This window comes from Geotrypetes seraphini, chromosome 7 (assembly GCF_902459505.1).
Source record: "Geotrypetes seraphini chromosome 7, aGeoSer1.1, whole genome shotgun sequence".
Classification (NCBI taxonomy): domain Eukaryota; kingdom Metazoa; phylum Chordata; class Amphibia; order Gymnophiona; family Dermophiidae; genus Geotrypetes; species Geotrypetes seraphini.
In genome coordinates, this window is record NC_047090.1 from 150,409,503 (window position 1) to 150,434,506 (window position 25,004).

A 25,004-nucleotide genomic window follows, 5' to 3' on the forward strand; every position below is an offset into this window, starting at 1 on the left:
CTGTTTTAACTCAATGCTCCAAATGTCTCTAAGACTAGTTTTTGTTTTTTTATTCAGAAATTCAGATATTAATTTATACCACTGAGTGGCATGATGCCCTAGGAAATCCGGCTGGAAGCAAAGGACCTGCAAGCTATAATGATTTTTTAGATTTCGCCAATCAGGGAACCCCTTCCGAATGGCTTGCTTCAACTGCAACCACTTATAAATTTGAGACTTTGCAATACCAAAAGATTGTTGCAGTTGTGAAAAATCAAGCAATTTTCCATTTAATAAAACATCATCCAATGTACATATACCAGCCTGCATCCAGTGTTTCCAGAATAGCCTAGACTCACCAATTTGAATCTTGGAGTTTAACCATAAGGATTGATAAGTGGATTTCTCAACTGGAATCTCTGTTAAAATGTCAATTTCCACTATCAACCCTTAATCGCCCCCGTGTTCAGGCTTACTGATTTTATGAACACGGGGGCGATTAAGGGTTGATAGTGGAAATTGATATAAGCTCAGGAGACCACAAATCTACCGCCTTCTTATTTCATTTTGAAGATAAGTGGTTCATTGATCATACTTTTGGGAACATAACACTTTTGAAGGCTGGATGAGGAATGTTTAAAAGTGCCATGATAGTCCCCATATACATCCAGCCCTTGTACTTCTATTAGTACTCTTTAGCACTTATCGGTTGGTGACTGAGCACTTTATTAGCACTTGTTGCACTTTATATTTATACTTTCAAGTGTGTCTTATATTAGTAGTGTGTAATTAATAACTTGTGGAGTATTTCTAGCATTGAAAAAAAAAACCCCAAAGAGAGTGCTCTTGTAAATCTAATGGGTCACACAACACTGCAATAAGCAGTGAGGCAAAAAAAGAAAAAAAAAAAAAACCTGTCAAATTTACACAAGATTTATTTTACATTTTTTATCCTCTCCCTAACAAAACATATCATAAACTTACATAAGATCTCACATAACCTCATGCTGCGTATAGAAGAATCCTATTTATTGATTGGCTGATGCCTTTACCACAATCTACAATTAAATTGGAACCATTTCAGAACTGACCAATATGAAATCATCCTTTTTCATCATGATGCAAGGTTCCTCATTAGGAGTCACTGCCCAGGAAAAGGATTTAGGTATCTTCGTTGATGATATGTTGAAACCTTCGGCTCGGTGTGTAGCGGTGACGATGAAAGCAAATAGAAATGTTAGGAATTATTAGGAAAGGAATGGAGAGCGTCAGCATCTATGAGACAAACTTAGTTTTTCTTGTTACAGAGATCTTTTTGGACCCCTGTTAGGTTACAAAAGTTAGACAGTTCTAAATCTAATAGATGCTGGCACTGTCATATAGACATTGGGACGTTGGATCATCTGTCCTTTGATACTCAACTTTTGGAAGTCGATATGGGGACAGATTAATGTTATACTTGAGTCATCAATTCCATTGATTTATGAAGAAGTCATATGTGGTACATTATTACATATTAAGCCTCCCATTGACCGTTATAAATGCTGGCTTTTCCTAATTATGACTGGGATAGCTATGCAGATGGTAACTTGTAATCGGAAAAATTATGATTGCCTCAATTTTCCTTTTTTGGTGGGTGAATTTATGCTCCAGCTATAGGTTTGAAAAAATGAATGCTGAAATGTTGGGGCATAGTAATTTATTTAAACTGGTTTGGGGCCCGTTGACATCTTTTTTTTACTTCATTATAGTTGTCTTTTGTCTTCAATTTTTTGTTTATTTCCATACACATCCAGGAAAGGGGAAGGGGGGGCTATTTCTATCTTAATTCTAGACCTTTGAATATATACATCCAGGGTGGGTGGGAGGTGGATGGGATTGCATTAGTATTTTACATAAGGGAAGGTTATTGAAAGAATATATGCATTTGTGTTTTTATTGATTAATCAATGGGTGGTTGGGATAAAATGGTTGCTCAAGTATGTCTGCAAGATGAATGAAAGTGGAGTAGCTGATCAGCAAGGAAAAGACGCAAGGAAATCTACTTGAGGAGTCTCCCATATAGAGGAATGTACTTTTCTTGACTTGTTATATGTTTATGTACCTGTGTTTTACACCTGTGTTTTGTACCTGTGTTTTGTTAATATTTTAAAATCAATAAAGATTTATAAAAAAAAAAAAAAAAAAGGAAAGGAATGGAGAACAAAACTGAGAATAATTTAATGCCTTTGTATTGCTCCATGGTGCGACCGCACCTCAGATATTGTGTTCAATTCTAGTCACTGCATCTCAAAAGATTTAGTGGAATTAGAAAAGGTACAGAGAAGGGTTTATGACCTCACAATCTGCACTCTGGAATGTTGCTATTCTTTGGGTTTCTGCCAGGTACTTGGGATCTGGGTTGGCCACTGTTAGAAACAGGATACTGAGTTTGATGGACCTTCGGTCTGTCCAGTATGTCAATTCTTATGTTCTTATATGAGCCAAGTATAGGACAATCAAGCCATTGTGACATCACTGATGAGTTTGGCTCTTAGGCACTGGTGAAATGAGGCATTATGACATCACAATCTGAGCTCTGGAATGTTGCTATTTTTTGGGTTTCTGCCAGGTACTTGGGATCTGGGTTGGCCACTGTTGGAAACAGGATACTGGGCTTGATGGACCTTCAGTCTGCCCCAGTATGGCAACTCTTATATTCTAACTAGCTCTTGCTTCTCTAGGCACATTAATCACACACATGTCCTCTAATGACACTATAGCGCAGTCAAAGTGACAAAGGAACAAGCTGACCAAGATTGTATATGCTGAATCATAACCTAATGATTACGCAAAGCCTTGCACATTTTTCACATTCTGCTCTCACAAACACTCTGCAACCACAGCAACGTTAAGATTTTAAGTAAGGTGGATATAACCAATATGTGATGCTTACAGAGCCTCAATGAAATTCTGTGGGAAACTGTGACTACTGATGCAGGCAATCTCACCAGTCATGTCGGGTCCTTTTCACAATAAGTCTTAGATGATTCCCAGGTTGTTTTTCCATTGACTCCTTTCACTGCCTCTGTTTGTTCTGCATTTGAGGTTTATCTTCAACAGAAGGGGGTTTTTTTTTCTCTTTTTCTTCAGTAACTTTCCCGGCCAACATGCAATCCTGTCGCATAACTTGAAACCAGAATGTATTTTTAAGCAGGGCAGAATTAATTCGTCGAGGGCCCCTGGGCACACAAGTACACTGGGCCCCCTGCCCCGCCCCCACCCCAGCATGCGCCCAGGCGGAAACAGGAAGCTGCGACAGAGGGAAGCTTTGGGCAAGCAGCACCGCTTCCACAATTACAGTTCCCGTTGCCTTTCATACCCGCGTTGCTTGCTTGTCTTACTTTCCGTCGATGGGAGGGAGCGCATTGCTAATCGGGGGGGGGGGCCGTGTTGCCGATCGATGTTGGAGGGGCCCATCGCTGTTTGGAAAAAACAATATAGATGCCTTCCTTCATCGGGCCCCCCTGACCATTTTGGGCCCTAGGCACGTGCCTACTTGGCCTATTGGTTAAACCTGCCCTGTTTCTAAGGACAATAGGGTTACCTATCCCTGCAGCATTTAAATCCCTTCTCTATGGCTTTTAATCAGGACCCTTCCCAGCAAGCACAGTGCCCTCCTGTTGGCTTCCCAAAATTAGGGTTATCATATGGCTCCAAGAAAAGGAGGATGGATTGAGACATCTGGATTTTACTGCCATTGCTTTCAACGACCTTCTCTCTCACTCAAGCCTCTGAGAACTAAAGGGTAGCATCCAAGGACCATCTGTAGTGTACCAAGGACGGGGCAGTGGGGGCTGTCTGCCATAGCTGCAGGCAGTAAGGGGTACACAGAGTGGTCACAGGGCCATGGTACACATGCATGTGGCCATTGGCTCCACCGGCCCCCACTCCTTCTCATGCTGTCAATTGCCTCTACTGGGGCAGGGGACCAGAAAAGCCAATGGCAGCATAAATGCAGACTGCAGACCCTGGCCCTATGACCGCTCCCCCTCCTCCCCCAACTGCCTGCAGGAGGGGTGTGTTTTGGCTGGAGAAGGGGGTGCTCCACCCCGAGTTGTCGCCAATCTAGGTATGCCACTGCTTCTGTTCTTCCTCTCTTACTGCTGCTACTCCTACCTGCAAACAGTCGCGGTTTTCCATTTAATTCACCACCAGACTGCTACTGGGCTCCAGTACTGTGTTCTGAACCCCTGCTGCTTTGCCAGACCGCCTGCCTCCAACATGAGCTCCCTTCTTGCCAGTTCAGGACCACATCTCCCACTCTCGAGTTCATTTCATTTCAGAGTTCTCATATACCCTTTTGGGCTTTCTCTAGCTCCAAACTGCTTTACAACTGGTGACTTACTGCCCAATATGTCATAAATTTCTTAAGAATAAGAAACCAAAAAGTCTTGACTGTATAAGTGTTCATATCAGGTTCCATATTCAAAGCAATGTAAACAGCCAGAAAAGACTCTTGGTCATATAAATTACTTGACTTGAACTAAAAGGACATGGGCGTATTCAGCAACACTTAATTGGATAATGACGCTGAATATGTCCGGTTAGCACCTAAGCCAAAAATGGCTATTTTGTGAGAGGTCCATGGGTAGAGTTGGAAATTATGAAGTTACATCATGCCAATATTCAGAGCCTAAGCACATAATTGCATAAATAGGACTGCATAAAACACAGCCCTATCTTTATGTGTTTCATCTTAAGTGGTTAATATTCTTTTAAGAACATAAGAATAGCCTAACTGGGTCAGACCAATGGTCCATCAAGACCAGTAGCCCATTCTCAAGGTGGCCAATCCAGGTCCCTAGTACCTGGCCAAAACCCAAGGAGTAGCAACATTCCAGCATCTCAAAGAATAGCAACATTCTGGAACCCCAATGAGAGCAACATTCCAGAGCTGAGATTGTGATATCATAATGCCTCATTCCACAGTGCCTCAGAGCCAACCTCATCAGTGATGTTACAATGGCTTGATTTTTCTATACTTGGCTCACGTAAGAACATAAGAATAGCCATACTGGGTCAGACCAATGATCCATCAAGCCCAGTAGCCCGTTCTCATAGTGGCCAATCCAGGTAACTAATACCTGGCCAAAACCCAAGGAGTAGCAACATTTCATGCTACCAATACAGGGCAAGCAGTGGCTTCCCCCATGTCTGTCTCAATAAAAGACTATGGACTTTTCCTCCAGGAACTTGTCCAAATCTATCTTAAACCCAGCTACACTATCTGCTCTTACCACATCCTCTGGCAACCCATTCCAGAGCTTAACTATTTTCTGAGTGAAAAAAAATTTCCTCCTATTGCTTTTAAAAGTATTTCCCTGTAACTTCGAGTGTCCCCTAGTCTTTGTAATTTTGACGGAGTGAAAAATCGATCCACTTGTACCACTCAGGATTTTGTAGACTTCAATCATATCTCCCCTCAGCCGTCTCTTTTCCAATCTGAACCATTTTCCTTATACGAGGGGAGTTCCATCCCCTTTAACTTCTTGGTCGCTCTTCTTTGAACCTTTTCTAGTGCCACTATCTCCTTCTCTTTTACAAAACTGTGATAGCAGTTTCTAGTGCAGAGAGCCGCATTGAATGGCCTGCGCTGATCCCAACACTCATAGGAACTCTATGAGCATCGGGAGCAGTGCAGGCTATTTAGCGCGGCTCCCCGCGCTAGAAACTGCTAGCGCAGTTTTGTAAAAGGAAGCCTAATCTAATCTAATCTAAGACTTGGCTTTATATACGGAGTCATTCTAAGGAAGCTCGACTCGGTTTACAATATTTAATTTAACAAATAAAACCATAGGAATAGTGGCAAAATTTCAAGAAAATTAATTTTCAAAGTGTTTTGCAAATAAAGTGGTTTTTAAAGATTTATGAAAAAATAGAAGCGAACTAGAACTCCTTAAAAGAAGTGGAAGATCATTCCAAAGTTGAGAAAACGTAAAAATCAATGATTGACTGAAAAACTTGACTCCTTTAATTCCTTTTCTGGAAGGAAAGGATAATTTAAATTGTTGGATGCCTCTTGCAAAAGAGAATCTATAAACATTCCAAGATAAAGGAATAAAGGCCTATATCTTTCTTGAGATAAGGAGACCAGAATTGAACGCAATACTCCAGATGAAGTCGCACCATGGAGCGATTCAGGGGCATTAAGACATTCTTAGTCTTGTTAACCATCCCTTTTTTAATAATTCCTAGCATCCTATTTGTTTGATAAATTGGTAATTTGATTATCATTGTACTTCCCTGATATATGTATGTATGTTTCACTGACTGTACAGTCTTCTTTGATGTGAACTACTTAGAACTTATGGTAGGGTGGTATACAAGAATAAAGTTATTATTATTATTATTAAGTACTGAATAGTGCACTTAACCGTATAAATTTTAATCGGCCAACTATTCCCAGATATTCAATGCTGGTGCCCAGACATGGTTCAGCATTGAATATCTGTGGATAAATCTGGGGGTGGCCAAAATATACTGACCACTGCTGATTGAATATCTACCCCATTTATTTCCACAGTGCACCTAAAACAGTTTCATTTTTTTAAATTGCTTTAACAAGACTCGTGGTATGTCCCAAGGGCTGGGTCAAGAACCCCTGCTTCAAAAAAAATGACAGAGATCTGTTTCTGAGCTCTGCAGATGTTGATTAACTCTGCCGCAAGATTGATTACAGGCATCCCCCAGAATGTCTCATATAATATCAGATTTTGTATCATGTATCTCCTGCTGTCTTGAAAGGATTTTTTTGAAATCTATCAGCCAAGGAGGAGTTTGAGTAACATATATAACATATTAACATAGTAGATCACGGCAGATAAAGACCTGAATGGTCCATCCAGTCTGCCCAACTTGATTCAATTTAAATTTTTTTAATTTTTTCTTCTTAGCTATTTCTGGGCAAGAATCCAAAGCTCTACCCAGTACTGTGCTTGGGTTCCAACTGTCGAAATCTCCGTCAAACTGGGCCTCTTCTCCCTCGAACAGAGGAGATTGAGAGGGGACATGATCGAAACATTCAAGGTACTGAAGGGGATAGACTTAGTAGATAAGGACAGGTTCACCCCTCTCCAAGGTATGGAGAACAAGAGGGCACAAGGGGATAGATTCCGTATGAACATAAGGAAGTTCTTCTTCACCCAGAGAGTGGTAGAAAACTGGAACGCTCTTCCGAATCTGTCATAGGGGAAAACACCCTCCAGGGATTCAAGACAAAGTTAGACAAGTTCCTGCTGAATAAGAACGTGCGCTGGTATGGCTAGTCTCAGTTAGGGCGCTGGTCTTTGACCAGAGGGCCACCGCGTGAGCAGACTGCTGGGCATGATGGACCACTGGTCTGACCCAGCAGCGGCAATTCTTATGTTCTTATGTCAAAATCGATTCCAGCCCCTCTACACCCTCCCAGCCATTGAAGCCCTTCCCAGTCCATCCTCTCCCAAACGGCCACATACAGACAGACACAGACCGTGCAAGTCTGCCCAGTACTGGCTTTAGTTCAATATTTAATATTATTTTCTGATTCTAGATCCTCTGTGTTCATCCCACGCTTCTTTGAACTCAGTCACCGTTTTCCTCTCCACCACCTTTCTCGGGAGCGCATTCCAGGCATCCACCACCCTCTCCATAAAGTAGAATTTCCTAACATTGCTATTGAATCTACCACTTCTCAACTTCAAATTATGTCCTCTGGTTTTACCATTTTCCTTTTTCTGGAAAAGATTTTGTTCTACATTAATACCCTTCAAGTATTTGAACGTCTGAATCATATCTCCCTTGTCCCTCCTTTCCTCTAGGGTATACATATTCAGGGCTTCCAGTCTCTACTCATACGTCTTCTGGCGCAAGCCTCCTATCATTTTTGTTGCCCTCCTATGGATCGTTTAAAGTCTTCTTACATCCTTCACCAGATATGGTCTCCAAAACTGAACACATTACTCCAAGTGGGGCCTCACCAACGACCTGTACAGGGGCATCAACACCTTCTTCCTTCTTCTGGCTACACCTCTCTTTATACAGCCCAGCATCCTTCTGGCAGCAGCCACTGCCTTGTCACACTGTTTTTTTGCCTTTAGATCTTCATACACTATCACCCCAAGGTCCCTCTCCCCATCCGTGCATATCAGCTTCTCAGCTCCCAGCATAAACAGTTCCTTCCGATTATTAATCTCCAAATGCATTACTCTGCATTTCTTTGCATTGAATTTTAGTTGCCAGTCATTAGACCATTCCTCAAACTTTTGCAGATTCTTTTTCATATTTTCCACTCCTTCGGTGTCTACTCTGTTACAAATCTTGGTATCATCCGCAAAAAGGCAAACTTTTCCTTCTAACCCTTCAGCAATGTCACTCACAAACATATTGAAGAGGATCGGCCCCAGCACCAAACCCAGAGGGACTCCTCTACTCACCTTTCCTTTCTCCAAACAACTTCCATTAACCACCACCCTCTGGCGTCTGTCCGACAGCCAGTTTCTAACCCAGTTTACCACTTTGGATCCTAACTTCAGCTCTTCAAGTTTGTTCAAGAGCCTCCTATGAGTAACCGTATCAAAGGCTTTGCTGAAATCTAAGTATATTACAACTATCATATGTCCTCGATCCAGCTCTCCGGTCACCCAATAAAAAATTCAATCAGGTTCGTTTGGCACGATTTACCTTTTGTAAAGCCATGTTGCCTCGGATCCTGTAACCCATTAGATTCAAGGAAGTACACTATCCTTTCTTTCAGCAACACTTCCATTATTTTTCCAACAACCGAAGTGAAGCTCACCGACCTGTAGCTTCCCGCTTCATCCCTGTGACCACTTTTGTGAATAGGGACCACATCCATTCTCCTCCAATCCCCAGGAACCACTCCTGTCTCCAGAGATTTGTGAACAAGTCTTTAATAAGACCTGCCAGAACCTCTCTGAGCTCCCTCAGTATCCTGGGATGGATCCCATCCGGTCCCATCGCTTTGTCCACCTTCAGTTTTTCAAGTTGCTCATAAACACTCTCCGCCGTGAACGGCGCAGAATCTACTCCATTTTCTCGTGTTACTTTGCCAGACAATCTCAGTCCTTCTCCAGGATTTTCTTCCATAAACACAGAACAGAAGTATTTGTTTAGCACATTTGCTTTTTCCTCATCACTCTCCACATATCGGTTCCCAGCATTTTTTAGTTTAGCAATTCCATTTTTCATCTTCCTCCTTGCACTAATATATCTGAAAAAAATTTTATCTCCCTTTTTTACATTTTTAGCCATTTGTTCTTCCGCCTGCACTTTTGCCAGACGTATCTCTCTTGGCTTCTTTCAGTTTCACCCTGTAGTCCTTTTTGCACTCTTTTTCTTGGTTTTTTTTATATTTCACGAACGCCAACTCTTTTGCCTTTATTTTCTCCGCCACTAGTTTGGAGAACCATATCGGCTTCCTTTTTCTCTCCGCTCCTTTCAGCTTAGACCACTGTATTTCCACTTCTCTTATGTCCTCCCATCCTAACAGCTCTTTCTTCAGGTCCTCTCCCATTTCATTAAAGTCCGTACATTTAAAATCTAAGACTTTAAGTCTCGTGAGGCCGCTCTCCACTTTAGCCGTTATATCAAACCAAACTTTTGATGATCGCTACTTCCCAGGTGAGCACCTACTCATACATTAGAGATACTCTCTCCATTTGTGAGGACCAGATCCAATATCGCTTTTTCCCTCGTGGGTTCCATCACCATTTGTCTGAGCAGAGCCTCTTGAAAGGCATCCACAATCTCCCTACTTCTTTCCGATTCCGCAGACGGAACATTCCAGTCCGCATCCGGCAGGTTGAAATCTCCCAACAGCAGCACCTCCTCTTTCCTTCCAAACTTTTGGATATCCACAATCAGATCCTTATCAATTTGTTGCGATTGAGGGTGGAAAATAACACGAAAGTATGCTTGGGTGGGAGGATGGTAATCTGTCATTCCAGAATTGGTGTGGCTAAGTTATCGGTGGGAGGTGCGAGACTTTGGAATGCTCTGCCAGCGCGGGGGTTAGCGCGTGATGAAAAGTCACGCGCGTTAACCCCGCTAGCGTGGCTTAATAAAAGGAGCCCTAAATTTTGGCTACCTTTTCAGAATTTACCCCATATACCTGCCCAAATGTTATCTCCGTGTTGTCCTGTTTTATTTATTATCACTCTAGGAAGCAAAGGAAAACTAATAAGCAGATGATATTTCACTTTGTTTGGTGACTGCACAGTTCAAGAGGAAGAAAATGTTCTTTCTTCAACTGGAAAAATCCAGCAGACTTACCGGTAACTGTTACAGAGCAAGGGAATGACCTCAGCCTGAAATGCTACTGCAGAAATTCTTGTATTTCAGAATATAAGATTTTGTGTTTTGTGATGCATACTAAGGGCAAGTACTGTATTTCTATTTATTTTTGTATTACAAGAGCTCCCTCTACTGTTAAAACATAAAAATGAAAAGAAGGATTTTCAAAACATAAGAACAGCTAAACTGGGTCAGACAAGAGTTAACAGATGTCCGGGCATGTCCTCTTTTACAAGACTGTCCAGGTGTCCAGACAGCTTTCTGAACTGTCCGGCGTATGACTCTCCCCTGTCCCTCACCTACCTCCTCCACTAAAATTTAGGGCTCTTTTTACTAAGGTGCGCTAGTGTTTTTAGCGCGCGCTAACCATGCGCTAAATGAAAAATACTAACACAAGCTCTATGCAGGCGTTAGCATTTAGCACGTGCGGCATTGTAGCGTGGACTAAAACCGCTAGCGCACCTTAGTAAAAGGAGCCCTTAATCTTTGGGCCGGCCAGCAGCGTCAGCGAGGTGAGCCTGCTGCCGTCAGCTTGCCCTGGAAGCCTTTTCTCTGCAGCATCCCGCCTACACAGGAACCGTTGTCAAGCGGCCCAAGCACCGTTGCCTCCTGCACCGATTCACGCACTCCACTAAGAACTAGGTCTAGAATTGCTTTGCCTCTTGTCAGTTCCTGAACCAGCTGCTCTGTAAAGCAGTCTTTGATTTCATCAAGGAATTTTATCTCCCTTCCATGCCCTGCTGTTACATGTACCCAGTCAACATCCAGTAGCAATATAGAAATGATTAGTAGTAGTAAGGGAGTTTAAATTTTCCATTATTATTGTGTTGCCCAGCTTGCTATCCTAACATTTCAGCATCTGTTTGTTCATCCTGGCCAGGTAGATGTTAGCAATCTCCTGTCACTATCCTTTTTCCCTTTACACATGGAATTTCTACCCATAGGGATTCCAAGTAGAGAATGACACAGTGACAAAATTCATCACCGTTCCCGTCCCCGCGGATAACCATGGGAAACCATCTTCACGTCATTCTTTAAGGAGAGAGGGAAGAATCAGAGTATGAATGGCCACAACCACTGACCCGCAAGCTTTGCTTTGAAGAATGCTGGTGTAGAAGGACTGAGGATGAAATAGACACTAGAAAATGACAGGGGATTATTTCCCGCGGTTATCCGCGGGGACGGGAACGGTGATGAATTTTGTCACCGTGACATTCTCTAATTCCAAGGTGTGTTTTGGTTCCTGCAGAATCTTTAGTCTATGCTACACCCCCACCAATTCGATCCACCCTATCACTGCAATATAATTTGTACCCCGGTATGACAGTTCCCCTTGGTTATCTATTATATCTATCTTTTCATTTAGGGCAATATATTCTAACTCCCTCATCTTGTTTCTTAGGCTTCTAGAATTTGCATACAGACCTTTCAAACAATGTTTGTCATTCCTATTTACAATTTGATTGGCTTGGATAAATTGTAATCTTTAAAATCAGTCTACTCTGTATTTAAGCAAACCTGTGCCCTCTATTGCAACCTTGTTATCAGAATGCCCTGTCTTCCCTATTATGGTGATATCTTTTAAAGATACCTTATTCTGAACCATTCTCATTTAAGCAACTGTTGGTCTTCCCCAACTTTCTTGTTTAAAAGTTGTTCTCTCTCTTTTTTAAATGTTGACACCAGCAGCTTGGTTCCATCCTGGACAGAGAAGAGAAAGAGAGAGAAGCACCCATGGGAAAGGGGTTAGAGCAGTTGTCTCAAACTCGTGGCCCAGGGGCCACATGCGGCCCGCCAGGTTATATTTTGAGGCTCTCGCTATGTTTATCATAATAAAAAAAAAGTAAAATAAAACAGTTTCTTGATCATATGTCTCTTTAGCTATAAATGACAATATTATTATTAAGACTTAGCCAAAAGGAAATATTTATAAACTAGAAAGAGTTTTACCTCATGCAAGATTGTAATTTCTTTAATAAGACATCAACTAATTTTCCGAGGCCCTCCAAGTACCTACAAAACCAAAATGTGGCCCTGCAAAGGGTTTGAGTTTGAGACCACTGGGTTAGAGGGAGGGCAAGAGGGAAAAAAACCCCACCCACATGGGGATTGGAGGGAGGGAGAGAGAGAGAGAGAAAGAGAGAGGCACCCAAGGGAGGGGTAGTGGGAAGGAGGGAGGGAGGGAGAGAGAGAGAAAAAAAGCACCTGCAAGGGGGGGGTTGGAAAGAAAGAAAGAGAAGCAGATTGGAAAACATAATTTAAGACTGCTAAGTTTCCCCAATCAGCTCAGTGGCCCGATCCGGAACTTATATCTGCCTTGACTTGGTCTAAGTCAAAACTTATAAGTTACGTCCAGGCAACCTGTCAAACCTTTCCATTATGGCTGCCAGATGACTAAGTGTAGGTCGGCCCACATCCCACCCTACCCACTCCTCTAAAAACGCCCCTTTTCACTCTGGGTACACAGAGGCAGTGAAAAGGCCTAAGCTGGTTTTAGATACGTCTAAAATCCTGTTCGATTATCGGTACTTGAACGACCTTGGACTTTTTGATCATCCAAGTGCTGATTTAGGTGGGTTTTTAGACTTTTTTAAAAAAAAATTATGTACCTCTTAGCATTTTCCAAGATGGTTTTCAATACAGACACATTTATACCATAATCAATCATCCTACGTATATATTCATATAATACTAGTACTGTGTACCACATTCATACTAAATCCTACTTATATGCACAAATAATACTTGTATCATTTTCTGTGTTTATCTTAATTTTACATACATCCTGATAATTCTAGTTATCTGTACTTGGTTTATCATATCCTCAGCAATTCTGGGTATCTCTACTGTGTTCTCCCTATTGTGTTCCTAGTGGGGGAGTAGCCAGCTATCTCCTCTATGTTGCATTATTAGTTAAATAGATAATATGAAGCAATACAAAACCCTGCAAATACTCAACTCAGAAACTATGTGGCAAACAGAACCTATAGACAGCAGACCTGCAACATTTCCAGTCAGGGCTGGTGGCAGCAGCCATTATTGTGGGTAGTCAGGAAGCAGAAATATAAGACCATTTATGGGGAACTCAAGAACCCGACTCTCAGGATCTCTGCTCTCCCCAGCTTGCAGACACAGATGGTTATTAAAGGAAAGTACAGACTTGCCGTCTATACCAAATGTTTTGCGACACACCTGTGTATCCTAACACACTGGTGAGAACCATTGCCTTAAAATATCATCTTCTCCCCAACAATTCAACATAGACCCTAAGACCTTCCTTTTCACTGATGCTAAAGGCTAATGCTGCCCCCACCATTCACTTCTGAGATTACTGACAGCCGGCCTGGTTTATACATCTCCCCCTCCTCAGATGTGCTCCTCCCCCTGCTTTCCTAACAAATATTGTAGCTCCACCTTCCTTCCCCTTCTTGTCCATCTTCATAATTCTTCACTTTATTTTTTCCTCTTATTTTAGACAATATGGGGCTCATAATCGAAATGGAAATACGTCTAAAATCCCACCTCAATCGGCACTTGGACGATCAAAAAGACAGGTTGTCCTAGTGCTAATAATCAAAACGGGTTTTAGACATATCTAAAAACAGCTTAGGAGGAGTGGTGCGTGCGGGATTTGGGCAGGACGTGGGCTGACCTAGACTTAGTCGTATTGCAAATATAACCGAAAGTTTAAGGAGACTGTCTAGATGGAACTTATATGTAGTGACTTAGGCGATCTAAAAACAGGTCTAAATGCCCAGAAGTTATCCAAAGTGGCCAGAAAACCACTGCAGACACAAAGTACAGACCCCCATATACTCCTCCAGTGATCACTGACCCCCCCTCCCACACACACACACACACACACACACACACACACACAATACCATAAAAATCGGAATAAAAACGTACATACCAGCACCTGGCATAGGAAAGCCTAGTAGAGCTGCACAGAGGTGGCTTAAGTAGTCGGACTCCACCTGACCAGAAGAGGTAAGAACGTCTTCGGATGTCGACTAGCCCGCCTACTTCGAAGGGCTTTAAACTAGGTAAGTTGGGGGAGGGTACCCACTCATACTCTGGAGCAGTAAGTAACTATCCTGAGGAGGTGAGTCACCACTCTGAGTCCGAGGTAAGTGCACACACTGTAAACAATACATTAGGGGTCACACTAACTCAGGCGGGGAACTCTCTACAGGGACTTAGCACACATAAGGTATGGAGAGCTATGTATGTCAATGCACACAGTTTGGGCAATAAAATTCTGGATTTAGAGACGGAAATAATGAACGCCGACCTAGACGTAGTGGCGATATCCGAAACTTGGTTCACGGACTCACACGGGTGGGATATGGTTATACCGGGTTACAACTTACTCCGATGAGACAGGGAGGGCAAGTTAGGAGGAGGGGTAGCTCTATACACTAGAGAAGACATCAAAACTACCATAATCACAGATGTCAAGTACACCGGGGAATCCCTCTGGGTGAACCTGGCTAGAGGAAACGAAAAATGCCTGTATCTTGGTGTGATTTACAGACCTCCAAGATAACAGGTGGACAAGGATATGGAATTAATCGAAGACATCAAAAACATCACCTTGCGTGGGGACACAGTACTGTTAGGGGCCTACAATATGCCCGAAGCAGATTGGAATGCACTTACCGCACAAACTAGCGGCAGCAGAAGGTTGTTAACCTCCATAAAGGGTGCACGGCTCAAACAATTAGTATTGGAGCCCACTAGGGACCAGGCGTTACTAGACCTGGTACTCACCAACGGAGAAAGCGTATCGGAAGTTTTGGTAGGTGATACGCTGGCCTCCATCGACCAAAACATGGTTTGGTTCAACCTTAGGAAAGGTTTCACCAGATCGACCACAACAACAAAGGTCCTTAATTTTCGGGGCACTGACTTCAAACGCATGGGAGATTTCGTCCGTCGGACACTGCAAGACCATGCCGAAACCAATAATGTAGAGGCTATGTGGGCAAACCTGAAATCTACCCTACATGAAGCAACGAATCGCTATATAAAAACAGTAAGCAAACGACGGAGAAATAACAGACCCCAGTGGTTCACTACAGAAATCTCGGACCTCGTTAAGAAAAAGAAAAAAGCATTTGTTTCCTACAAAAAAATCAGGAAGAGGAGAAGTAAAAGAAGATTATCTGGCCAGGACCAAAGCTGTCAAAATGGCAGTCAGAGAGGCCAAGCTTCGAATAGAAGAGAATCTAGCAAAGGACATTAAGAAAGGGGACAAATCCTTCTTCAGGTACATCAGTGATAGGAAAAGAAACACAAATGGGATAGTACACTTTAGGAAAGCAGACGGGACTTATGCAGAATCAGATTCCGATAAAGCCGAACTACTAAACGAATACTTCTGCTCAGTCTTTACCTGCGAGGCACCGGGGTCCGGTCCACAGTTGCAAGCAAGGCAAAGATCAGAAGACCCATTCTGGAATTTCGAGTTTACTCCCAGCAGCGTCTACTGTGAACAATCAAGACTCCAAGTGAACAAAACCATGGGACCAGACAATCTACATCCCAGGGTGCTTAGAGAGCTCTGTGATGTCCTGGCAGAGCCGTTATCTGTGCTCTTCAATCTTTCCTTGAGGGCGGGAAGAGTCCCCTTGGACTGGAAAACAGCCAATGTAATCCCACTCCACAAAAAGGGCTGCAGGACAGAGGCTGAGAATTACAGACCGGTGAGTCTCACATCCATAGTGAGTAAACTCATGGAAACACTAATTAAGCATAAATTGGATACGATCCTGGACGAGAATAGTCTACGGGATCCCCACCAACATGGAATTACCAGGAACAGGTCCTGCCAATCCAATCTGATTAGTTTCTTTGACTGGATAACAAGGAAACTGGATGTGGATGAGTCCCTAGACGTCGTGTACTTGGACTTTAGTAAAGCTTTTGATAGCATCCCACACCGCAGACTATTAAGCAAGATGAAATCAATGGGACTGGGAGAGACACTAACTACATGGGTCAGTGATTGGCTAAACAGTAGACTTCAGAGAGTGGTGGTGAATGGTGCCCCTTCAAAAACGTCAGAGGTGATCAGTGGAGAGCCTCAGGGCTCAGTCTTGGGCCCGATCCTCTTCAATATATTTGTGGGAGATCTGACTCAGGGGCTTCAGGGTAAAATCACATTATTCGCCGATGACGCCAAACTATGCAACATAGTAAGTGAGAACACTTTAACAGACAGTATGACGCAGGACCTACTTCTATTGGAACACCGGTCCTCGACTTGGCAGCTAAACTTCAATGCTAGAAAATGTAAGGTCATGCACCTTGGCAGCAGGAATCCATGCAAAACTTACACACTTAATGGTAGACCTTAGTTAGGACCAAGGCGGAACGTGATTTGGGGGTGATCATTAGCGAACACATGAAGACTGCCAATCAAGTGGAGAAGACTTCATCAAAGGCAAGACAAATGATGGGTTGTATCCGTAGAAGTTTTATCAGCCGGAAGCCCGAAGTTATAATGCCGTTGTACAGATCCATGGTGAGGCCTCATCTGGAGTATTGTGTACAATTCTGGAGGCCACATTACCAAAAAGATGTGCTGAGAGTTGAGTCGGTTCAACGAATGCCCACCAGGATGGTCTCGGGACTCAAAGACCTCCCGTATGAGGCAAGGCTGAATAAGTTGCAGCTATTCTCACTCGAGGAACATAGAGAGAGAGGAGACATGATAGAGACGTTTAAATATATCACGGGCTGTATTGAGGTGGAGGATGATATCTTCTTTCTTAAGGGTCCCTCGGCCACAAGGGGGCATCCGCTGAAAATCAAGAGGTGGGAAATTTCATGGCGACATCAGGAAGTTCTTCTTCACCGAAAGGGTGGTCGATCGTTGGAATGAACTTCCACTTCAGGTGATTCAGGCCAGTAGCGTGCCAGATTTTAAAAGGAAATGGGATACACATGTGGTATCTCTAGGGGGTAAAAATGGAAATGGGATACACATGTGGTATCTCTAGGGGGGTAAATTCAAGGGGGTGGGGTCGTTAGAGTGGGCAGACTTGATGGGCTATGGCCCTTTTCTGCCGTCATCTTCTATGTTTCTAGAAGGTGGGCTAGTGAACCATAGAGAGGAGGACCCAGGCCCATCAGCCACTCTAACCACTGCATTCATGGTGAAACATGCACTCCCCCCCAAAACCCAATTGTACTGTCATATAGGTGCCACCTGCAGCCATAAGGGCTATTATGGTGGAAGACATGTGTGTCTAGTAGGTTGGGGGGGCTCACCATGACTTATAAGGGAGTTTTGGAGAGATGTTTATGTGGCACCCTTTTTGTAAAGTTCACAGCAGTGCCCTGTAAGGTGCCCCGCTACTCTGTTTCCATGTTTGCGTGTCCCGTCCATTACTTTGCTGACTCCTGGGGCAATGAGGGATTAAGTGGCTTGCCCAGGTTTGAACCCACAACCTCAGGGTGTTGAGGCTGTAGCTCTCACCACTGCGCCACATACTCCCCATGATTCGCATAAAAGGTTTGATGGGTAGAGTAGAAAACTTGAATATTTATTTATTTAATTTGTTTTCTATCCTACTGTCCCCAAAGAGCTCATAATGGGTTACATAAACTTGGAATCTTGAAAATAGGGGTGTAGGAGGAGTGCACTTCACGGAGTTCCATGACACTCTAACTGGACAGAGTAACTGAGTTCCAGCGGTCACCAACGTTCCAACAACCACAAGATGTTTGTCCATAGGACCACTCCCTACCACAGCAACAAGGTTTCACTCTAGCTTTTCATTTTCCCCTCTGTAAGGCTTCCAACCACTTAGACTTATCCTTCAGTGTTCTTCTTGCTCTGAGGGGACTACAAGGTGTGCTGCAGAACAGTCATGAAGAGCTGAGAAAGGGCCCTGATGATGTCAGTGCAGGGCAGTCACAAATATGTCAGCTGACTTGGGCTCTACCAGTTCTCTCAGACACAGCATCTCTGTATGCATCCACCTTCTCCCTATGATATGAGCAATTGAATGCTTCTGTATGCCAGAAAACAAGTTCTGGAGCACAACCAATAGATACAGAGAGGCCTAGGCCGCTGGTTTCCAAACCTATCCTTGAGAATCCTCAGACGACAGGTTTCAGGACATTCACAGTGAATAAGCATTATACAGATCTAAATGCACTGCCTCCATTACATGCAAATCTATCTCAGGAATATGTGTTATGAAAATCCTAAAAGCCCAGAGGACCCAGGGCAGATTTGTGAACCACTGGCCTGGGTGTTAAGGGCCATATACTTTTCTTTCTCCACTTCAACAAAGAAAAATAGTGCAGTCTACTTGTTTCTGAATCAGAAGTTGCAGAATTAATGACATATTAATTGCTACTGTGTTGAAGAATTAGCAATATTAGAGGTACTTTCCATGTACTAGTTACACAGAGAAACAACCAAACCACAGCTGGCAAATGATCTTAAGTTAAAAAGAACCCCATAGATTTGCTATAGTTGTCCTTTATCTTTATTTTCTGTTGTTTTTTTCACCCACACATCCAGGGGGTGGGAGCGGGAGGGGAGGTATATCTTTTGTTTTGGTATTATTCCTAATGGTAATGATGGATGGGGGAGGGAATTTTTATCTTTTGTATAGATACTGATTGATTATAAGTGCTTGGTTGACTATCATTATTTGTATATAAATTGTATTGCACTTTTTGTTGGCATTTAAAACTAAATAAAGTTCATTAAAAAAAAGAACCCCGAGAGTGCACAGTAGTAACTGAAAACTTTCTAATAAGTCTTGATAGAATGACTCACCTTTGGGACAGTCAGATTACCTGCAAAGTCATAGTCAGGTGAATACCTAAACAAACATGTAAAATAGATATACCCATTAAGCATCAATACACCTCATTTGCCTGCTCTATACTATTTAAATGTCTAGTCAACAATTATCCAAGCCTTTCGTTCAACTACAAATTGAGGGCTATTTGGCTAAACAAGTGTGGTTTGCTTTTGCTTTTAATCCTTTATCTTTAGAAAGGCATCACACACAAGCCCTCAGTGTTGGCAAACAACCCCAGATCTGTACATTTGCCATTGAAAAGGTTTGAATCATCTCTCTGTGTCTATTAAGAAATTATTTTTTGGGATGTTGAACACAGGCTTTATTGTGCCATGTAAATAGTAAAACATTTGTGAGTCTCATTTTGTAGTTCATAGTTCATGTTTATTTGATATACCACCAATCAATAAGATATCTAAGCTTACTTGTATATGTGATTTTAGGTGTAATGTTAGGCCTCCATTTTTTTTCTTTCCCATTTTTTGTTTATGAATCTAATACTTAACCTTTTGTCTAGAAGACAAATGGAAAACTAAATAACAGCACCAACACTGCACATTAACAATTGTGGCCTTTTCTTAAAAGGCCTCCAGTCACCTTTACTGCAACAGTGCAATGTAAGATGTTATAGAAGGGAAAAGAAGATACTCAGCTGATGGGTGTGGAAATTTGTCCGAAGTGAAGCATTGAACCTGTCTGATTAGGAAAACTGCATGGGCTAGAGAAATAGCCCAATGGTTAGAGCAGCAGGCTTGGAACAACAGGCCCACAGCAGCTCCCTGTGGCCTTGGGCAAGTCACTTAACTCTCCATTGCAATGGGATGGCCAGGGTTGGCACTGGCACTGGCAACCTCAACCCACTTAGGGCCTATCACACTTGGGGCAGCTCCTATAATCTATTTGTTGCATGGTGCATATGCACAAGAGAAAGACAAGATAACAGGAAAGACTGTTGTATAAAATGTAATTATCCGAGTATTTTTAAATGTGAATGTCCTGTCCTGTTTCCTTGACCCAGGAAAATGAAAAAATGTTGGACATTATTTGTAACAAAAACAAACAAAAAAAATTAACAGAAGCAAAAATTTTATGCAGAAAGTTCTAATTCCCTTTTCCTTCAAAAGGATGGGAAACAGGAGTTTCTCAATGCAACAATCATGGTTTTAATGTACGTTTCAGACTTAATCATTTTGCTTTACAATTTTCCACATTAGTGTCTTACTTCAGCACAGTTTCCATACTGTCCTTATTCTTGCATAACTGCATTGTGAGAGTGTTTGACTGCGCCTGAAATAGAAAGTTGTAAGTTATCATCACTCAAATAATGTTGCTTACATGAACTATACGCTAAAGCGAGTTTAGAGGGTTTTTACATAAGAAATTGGCCATTTCATTTACTTTCTCTTTAGCATTTCTTAATTAATCTGTAAATTATAATTGTTGATATAACAGCAAGAAAGATTGCAAGGCAGGAGTGGGAACCTTGCAGTCTGCCATTGAATATTATATGGCTCACAAGACCATGTGAAGTAGAAGACAATTAAAACCAGGGCTTTCAGTTTCGGATGAAATTGAATCTGGGGCCAAAATTTGCCACTCACCGAAGTCAAAACAAAAACTCTCACCCTATTCCCTTGACGCCTTGGCCACCACAAGCCAATCCACCATGCCGGCCTCCCCCCAAGCCATTCATTAACCAACTCCACACCTACCTGTAGGCCCTCCCTGGGCCTACCTTCAAAAAGCCTTGGTAGTCTAGTGGCTTCTTTGAGTCAGGAGTGACCCCAAGTGCTCCTGTCCCCGCAGGCTCCATAGTCAAAATGGATGCTGCAACTTCCCTCAACAGTCTCACAAGACTGGCACAGGAAGTTGCAGCAGCCATTTTGAGATAGGATCCACCATGTGCAGGAGTAATCCTGGCTAAAAACAATCTAAATGAGATGTTGCAAACCCAATTTGATCCTAGGTTAGTTCAACGCTACTGAAAGTATGCCTTCTGTGTCTAAAAGGCTGTAGACATCTTGCTAGAGGGCTCTCCCAGAGCTACCAAGGGGTCTGCCCCAGCCTGCCCCATTTCTCTCATTGTTTTATTTATTTTAAACATTTCTATATCGTTTAAAACCTAAATGGTTTACATGATTTCACAAAACAAAGTCAAAACTGCAGTGTAATGTACAAGGTGTAGGAGTTTAATAAAAAATCATAAAAACATGTTTGAATAAGACTCGGAAGAATATAAAGCTTTATAAAAGTTCAAGAATTGTTTTGAAATAGATCCAATTTGAGAATGGGTATCACCCTTCTCATCTTTAACTGCCACAATTTTTGTCTTTCTTTTTTTGCTTAGAGATAATTTGCCAATAATCTTCCCGCTTTATTCAAGTTACCATAATACAAGGCTTGCTGTGAGAACAAATCTTTCCTGATCAACTGTGACGAAATCTCATTGTATTTACCTTTAGCTTTTAAAAGGGCTTGCAAGGTAATTTGTTTCCACTTCTTAGCCAATTTCAACTCCAAAATCTTAATTTCCTGTTCCAAATTAGAAAATACCCTTTTTAGTTGTTTCCTAATAAATGCTGAATATGAAATGATTTGCCCTCTCATGGTTGCTTTGAAAGCATCCCTCAAGATTTCTAAGGAAATTTCCTCTGTGGTATTGATCTGAAAATATTCATTAATTTTTAACTGAAATTCTTCAAGAAAGTTTGAGTCTGCAAGCAATGTATTATTAAATTTCCACACAGGTCTACTACTATCCTGCTCAGCAAATTTAAATTCAATCCAAACTCCACCATGATCTGACAAAATGATTGAGTCGATGGTGGCTTTTGTTACCTGCTGAACTAATTGATCTGAAACAAAAATATAATCTATTCGTGAAAATGATTTATGAACATGGGAGCTAAAAGAAAATTCCTGTTCATTAAAATGAAGGATCCGCCATATATCTTTCAAACCACAAGATTGTATAAGATTCTAATCCCAATGACTTCTAAATCTTACTAGGTTTTTTATCCATCAATGGATCCATAACAGCATTAAAATCTCCTGCCACTACTGTATTAGAAGCAGCCAGTGGTAGTATCAGCTTTTGCAGAGTTTTAAAAAACTCAATTTGATTCGAATTAGGGGCATATACATTGAAAAGCGCAAGCGTATTATTTCCTGAGCTCATATCCATGTGTAACCATCTTCCTAAGGGATCTGCAGCAGTCAATGTAAACATAGCTGAACATTTCTTATTCACCAAAATAGCTCCCAACCTTCTTTCCCACAGCAGGGGCAAAAAAACAATGTTTTACACATCCCCCTTCTAGTTTCCTGGATTCTGCGGCTGATAAGTGTATTTCTTGGATATAGCATATATCCGCATTCTGTTGTTTCAAAAAATTAAGCATTTTCTTCCTCTTAATGGGATGATTGAGACCATTAATATTTAAAGAGAATAATTTAAGATTCATTTTTCCGTTTAACAGCACATTTCATCAATTGTTCTCTAGATTTCCCCCTTAACAGATGACTAATTAAAGTATTCCCCCACATCCAAGGTCCCCAATAGAAAATTTCTTCCACCCCTCCAACCCATCCTAATTTTAAACAATCATGCATATCCAGAATCTCTCCCCCCATATCCCCTCCCTTCCCTCCTCCAGCCCACCCCAGTATCTCATACGAAAGCTTGTATGTAAACATATGGACTAGTGACAAACTCCCCTCCCCAAACATTCAATTTCTAAGAAACAGTATTAAAACATTTAAAAATATATCCTTTCCAAATGAACATATTAAATCAATTGTAAAATCATCATTAAAACATCAATGAAAATCCCTCTTTATATTTAAGTCATGTTATAATGAAGCCTTTTTGAATCAATTAGATAGACTATTAAAAGTTCCCCTTCCCTATTCCTATGTATAATATTTAATTATAGATCCTTGAAATATATCAGTCCTAAAATGATAATTAAACATTGATTAAAAGTACTCTGTAATACCTCTCTAATATTCTTGAGCTTATCACTCATTCTTTTATTTTATTAATAATAAATTATCAAATTGAATAAATAAACTCAAAAACTAAAAATTAAAAATAGCATATATCAGATATGACTACCATATTTAATTCCAACATCCCATCCCCAATAAAATGTTCAATAAATAATGAACTTTCCCATGAACCAACAATTAAATCCCTAAATTCATTAATCTACTGACCTAACAGTCAATCAACAAATATATTCCATTGTCTATAACACATAAATTAATATCAACTAAAGATGCCCATTACCCTTGAATATAACATCAACCTTGTGTCTTTATCTAGTTGCAGGCCTATCCTGAAAGAATTCATCAGGACTTCTAGTAAGATTAGCATTTGAACAAAGCCCACATATTCTGGATCAACTTTATACATTTTTCTTTAGTCCTTCTTATCTCAAATCTGCAGCATTTTGCTTCCACTGGTGCACAAAATAACCTGGAAGCTGTCTTGGAAGGAGATTTTTCACATGACAGGTGACGTTAAGGCTTCCCGTTAGTGCAGATTTTCTGCTGGCAGGATAAGCTGCACTGAGCCAGTGATTCTTTGTGCATTTTAGCCCCCTTACCCTCTGTACTTCTGCAGGAGCTGTTTGTTGCTAAGCCAGGTAGATCACGCAGATGATGAAGGTTTATCTGGAGAGAAACTGGTGAAAACAGCTGGAAATTCTAGCAATCACTACCCCTGAAATGACCACAGGAACTGCTCCTATGGGGCAGATGCCATGGACGACACTCTCACAAAATTGCCACCTATCGGGATGCCATCCTGCAGCTTGGTGTGGAGGACTGACTGATGTGTGCTAAGGCCTCCTGCCTCCCAGCACTGCTGAGCATATTTTGGCCTCTCCTGCTGCTCAGGGTAGGCCTCCTGGACTCTGTAGGTGTTCATAACAAGAACTGCGGGGTGCACTAACTTGTTTGGCTCTGGATTACCTTATTTGCCTGCAAGAAGCCGTGCTATCTTATTGCTTGGCAAATGATCTCCTGCCGATGGGTCCTGTCCACATTTATTGCTATCTGACCACCGATTCACTGGCCGAGACAAACACTTGTGCTGCATGATGCTGACCTCCCACTCAGTCACAGAGATTCTTCCATTTTTGGTCATTGAGGATTTATTTTTTAAAAGTTGTAAAAGTAACCTCTCAGCAGAAGATGACCAAAGCACACCCACTATGGAAGTTTGAACTCTGTAAGACCTCAACTGTTTCAGGGGATTCAGTCATTTCAAAAATGCCATCTTGTAAACTTCCTGACCATGCAGCCTCAGAAGTCAGTCATGTAGCTCACAGCCACTAAGCAGTAGAGCAGAAGTCAGTTGTAAAATCGAGGCAGAAGGCTACTCTTGCAGAGAAACACCATGCAACCGACAGGAAGTTAATCTAGTAACTCTCAGACACAAAGCACATCAAGAAAGGCAGTTCATCTCTGATCAACAAACATAAAAAATAAAAACAGCCCAACATCCAACTTTTTTAATTAATTGGCTCAGAACATTGTAAAATATATTCTTTTAATTTACCTGGATCATTATATTGTATGGTTTTGTTTAAATGTGTTACTGAAAAAAAGTCATTTAGAATGTCTGGGAAGGAGGAGCAGCACACTCACATCCATCTTTGTTGGCATCCAAGCCACACCCCTGGCATTGTCATCTTGATATGGATGATCTGTTATTCTATTGTCCTTTGATACTTAATTTTTGGAAGTCAATATGGGGTCAAATTAATGTTGCACTTGAGTCATCAATCCCATTGACTTATGAAGTCATAATATGTGGAACTCCCTATGTATCGTTATAAATGCCAGCTTTTCTTA

The 25,004-nt window shown here is 41.7% G+C and overlaps 1 protein-coding gene across 3 annotated transcripts in view; it reads right to left on the bottom strand.

The window, feature by feature from the left end:
* The window catches only part of LOC117363703 (coiled-coil domain-containing protein 170-like), an 88,384-nt gene that overhangs the window by 49,038 nt on the left and 14,342 nt on the right, over nt 1-25,004 (bottom strand). For 2 of the 3 annotated variants that reach the window (XM_033951849.1, XM_033951848.1), the window contains exons 2-3: nt 20,365-20,429; nt 19,115-19,160 (exon numbers count right to left, since the gene is read on the bottom strand). In XM_033951849.1, coding sequence (XP_033807740.1) covers nt 19,115-19,160; nt 20,365-20,408 — 90 coding nt within the window. In that variant the 5' untranslated portion in view covers nt 20,409-20,429. Of the gene's footprint in view, nt 1-19,114; nt 19,161-20,364; nt 20,430-25,004 lie in introns of those variants that run through there. The other variant, XM_033951850.1, reaches the window with a different exon arrangement.